Source organism: Protobothrops mucrosquamatus, unplaced genomic scaffold (assembly GCF_001527695.2).
Source record: "Protobothrops mucrosquamatus isolate PMUCROS unplaced genomic scaffold, P.Mucros_1.0 scaffold8379, whole genome shotgun sequence".
Taxonomy (NCBI): Eukaryota; Metazoa; Chordata; class Lepidosauria; order Squamata; family Viperidae; genus Protobothrops; species Protobothrops mucrosquamatus.
This window is the reverse complement of record NW_015394175.1, coordinates 7143-9772: the sequence shown is the minus strand read 5'-3', so window position 1 is coordinate 9772 and position 2630 is coordinate 7143. Positions and strand designations below refer to the sequence as shown.

At 66.6% G+C, this 2630-nt stretch overlaps 1 protein-coding gene across 1 annotated transcript; it reads right to left on the bottom strand.

Moving 5' to 3' along the window:
• Positions 1–83: 83 nt before the first annotated feature.
• On the bottom strand, positions 84–2630 carry LOC107300768 (pigment epithelium-derived factor-like). Its single transcript, XM_015830059.1, has 7 exons — positions 2544–2630; positions 2122–2314; positions 1878–2033; positions 1566–1769; positions 1329–1471; positions 731–941; positions 84–439 (listed from the first exon to the last, which is right to left on the bottom strand). Exons 1-7 carry the CDS (start codon positions 2628–2630, stop codon positions 180–182), a joined length of 1254 nt encoding a protein of 417 aa, XP_015685545.1. The 3' UTR covers positions 84–179.

The following is a 2630-nucleotide window of genomic DNA, read 5'->3' as shown; positions in this document are numbered from 1 at the left end:
CCCCCCCCCCCCCCCGCCGTTTCTCCACCATCCACCGGCCTTTGAAGCTGAAAAAGCCACTCTGGAGGCTCTTTAAGGCAGAAGCTCTTTTATTGGACCATGTAAGCAAAACCAGCTGCGGGACACAGTCAAGGAGCCCCCCCTTTTGCTCCTGGGGCTTGGGGGTCTCGGGGGGCGCTTTAGGCCTGCTGAGGGTTGAGGATCTTTCCGACGAAGAGGAGGGTGCCGCTGTCGTTGTCGTAAAGCACAAACAGGAAGGGCCTGTCCAGCGTGTAGTCGATGGGGAAGTTCAGCCGAGCAACTTCCGTCTCGGAGCCAAACACGGGGCTGGCCCCGTCTTCCCCGAGGTCGAAGGCCACCTTGTGATGCGCGTGGGAGAGCCTGATGGGCTTGGCGGAAATCTTGCCGAGGTTCGGTGTAGAGAAGAGCGCCTGGAGCCCTGCGAGGGAGGGAGGAAGGGCCGTTATCACCCAGCTGCCGCCTCCCCCCCCAGGCCAAGTGACCTTCTAGCCGCTCACCAACCGCTCACCACCTCGAGGGAGCCTCTGCTCAGCCCCCTCCCCGGGACAAATGGCTCTCACCCATTGCAGTGGCTCCTGTTCGGGCGAGCAGCCGTTTGGGACCCCCCCTGGCCCTGTGGAAGGGCCAGCCCCTGGCCAGCCCCCCAGAGCAAGCCTCGGCAACAGGAGCACCGGCCCGCTTGGCCTGAGGACCCCGTCCCGGCACCTACGCATTGCCTGCAGCGCCTCCCCCAGCCTCGTCTCGGCCACCAGCCTCAGCCGCGGCAGCCTCAGCGCGGCCTGGACGGTCTTCAGCTGCTTGTCGATGTCGTGGACAAACTCGGCGGTCAGGCTGTCCTCGATGAGGGTCAGGTTCTGGGTGACGCTCTCCGGCAGGAAGAACATGAGGCTGACCCCTCCAGCCAGGGGCAGCTGGGCGATCTGCAGCAACAGCCGGGGTAGGCGGAGTGGGCCGAGGGGCCGGCTCGGCATTCCCGGGGGGGTGCGGGGGAGCCGCTCTTGGTTGGGGGAAGGGAGCTGCTGCCCCCACCCGCACGCCTCCCCCAGCAGCAGGTGGGCTGGCCTATGCACGGGCAGGACCCCTGGTGAGGGAGGGGCTGCACTGCACGAGTGGTCCAGCTCAGGTGCCATCGGGGCGTGTGGCTGCCCCAAACGGGGCGGTAAGGTAGGGGACGGCTTCTGGAAAGGCAGCCAAGAGGAGCAACATGTTCTCCCAGGGCTGCTGGGGGGGGGGGAGAAAGAGGGCAGTGGAGCCGCAGGGCAGCCGTGTTTCCCCAGTCTTGGCCCACCCCCCTCCTGGCCACTGACCTTGCAGCTGAGCTCGGAGTCAAAGCCGTACTTCAAGATGGCTCTGGGGGCCGACATCATGGGCACCTGGGTGGTCCGGTCTTCGTCCAGATGGAAGTCCTGAGGCTTGGTCAGCTTGGGGTCAAACTTGGTGGCCCACTGCCCTGTGGCCGGAGGGGAAGGAAAGGCCGAGTGGAGGACGCCCTCCCTTCGGAGGAGGAGCCCAGCTTCCCCGGGCAGGTGGGCGGGCAGACCTACCTTTGAAAGAGGCAGCCCCCAGAAGCAGGATGCTGAGCCCGGCCGGGATCTCCCCCAGGAATCGGACGACTTTCCCCCCCGTCCGCTGCTGCACCCACTGGTTGATCTCCTGCAGGTCCGCCCGGGCGTTTCCACTGAGCACCCGGGGCCGGAAGCCGTAGGATTTCTCCAGCTCGTTCACAAATGCGATTCTCATCCTCAGCTCTGGGGGGGGGGAGAACACCCCGTTGAGCCCTTGGGGGGGCCTGTCCCTCGCCCGGGGCTGACAGCCCCCCCTGGCTCCTCTCCCCCCCCAAGGCGAAGGAGGCCTACTTCTCTCCATCACCAGGCGGGAGGCGCTCTTCAGGCCCTTGGTGGGGCTGCCGATGCTGCTCAGGAGCTCCTTGTAGGTGCTGTGCAGCTGGGCCTTCTCGAGCATGTCGTAGAAAAGCGCCCGCGAGATCACATCCTCCGTCCGCTCGCCCGCCCCTGTCGGCCACGGGAGAGAGAGGGAGCCTGTCAAGGTCCCTTCCCGGGACGATCCTTGCCCGGTGGGGGGGATCGGAGGGGAGCTCACCCAGCGAGAGGCCCGAGAGGGCCGTGGCGACACTGAAGGGGGAGAGCAGAACATTGGCCGAGGGGGTCTGGCTGGACTGCTGGCGGAAGAGGGCGTAGCCAAAGTTGGAAACGGCAGCGGCCAGTTTGTTGACGGGGCTCTTGTAAAAGGGGTCCTCCTCCTCCTCCCCGGCTTCCCTTGCGGGGTCCGGCTCCTTCGAAACACCAAAGAGGGGGCCCATCACCACAGCCCTGGGGGGTCTTTCTGCTGCAGCCCACCACCCTGTGGAGCGAGGACCCCCTGCACGGGCTGCAAGGTAGCCCACCCCCTGGGTGGAATGGCAAGGGGGAATCCCCCAAGGCCTGTCCGCAGCCTCTGCTTCCTCGCCACTCCCAGCCTGAGCCCAGAGCCACACTCGGCCCTCTGGGAGACCCCTGGCTGACCTGGGGGGCGTTTGCTGGGCTCCCGCCTTGGCTCCGGCAGGGGACGGCCAGGGCCGCCAGCCCCAGGAGGACAATCAGGTGCTTCAT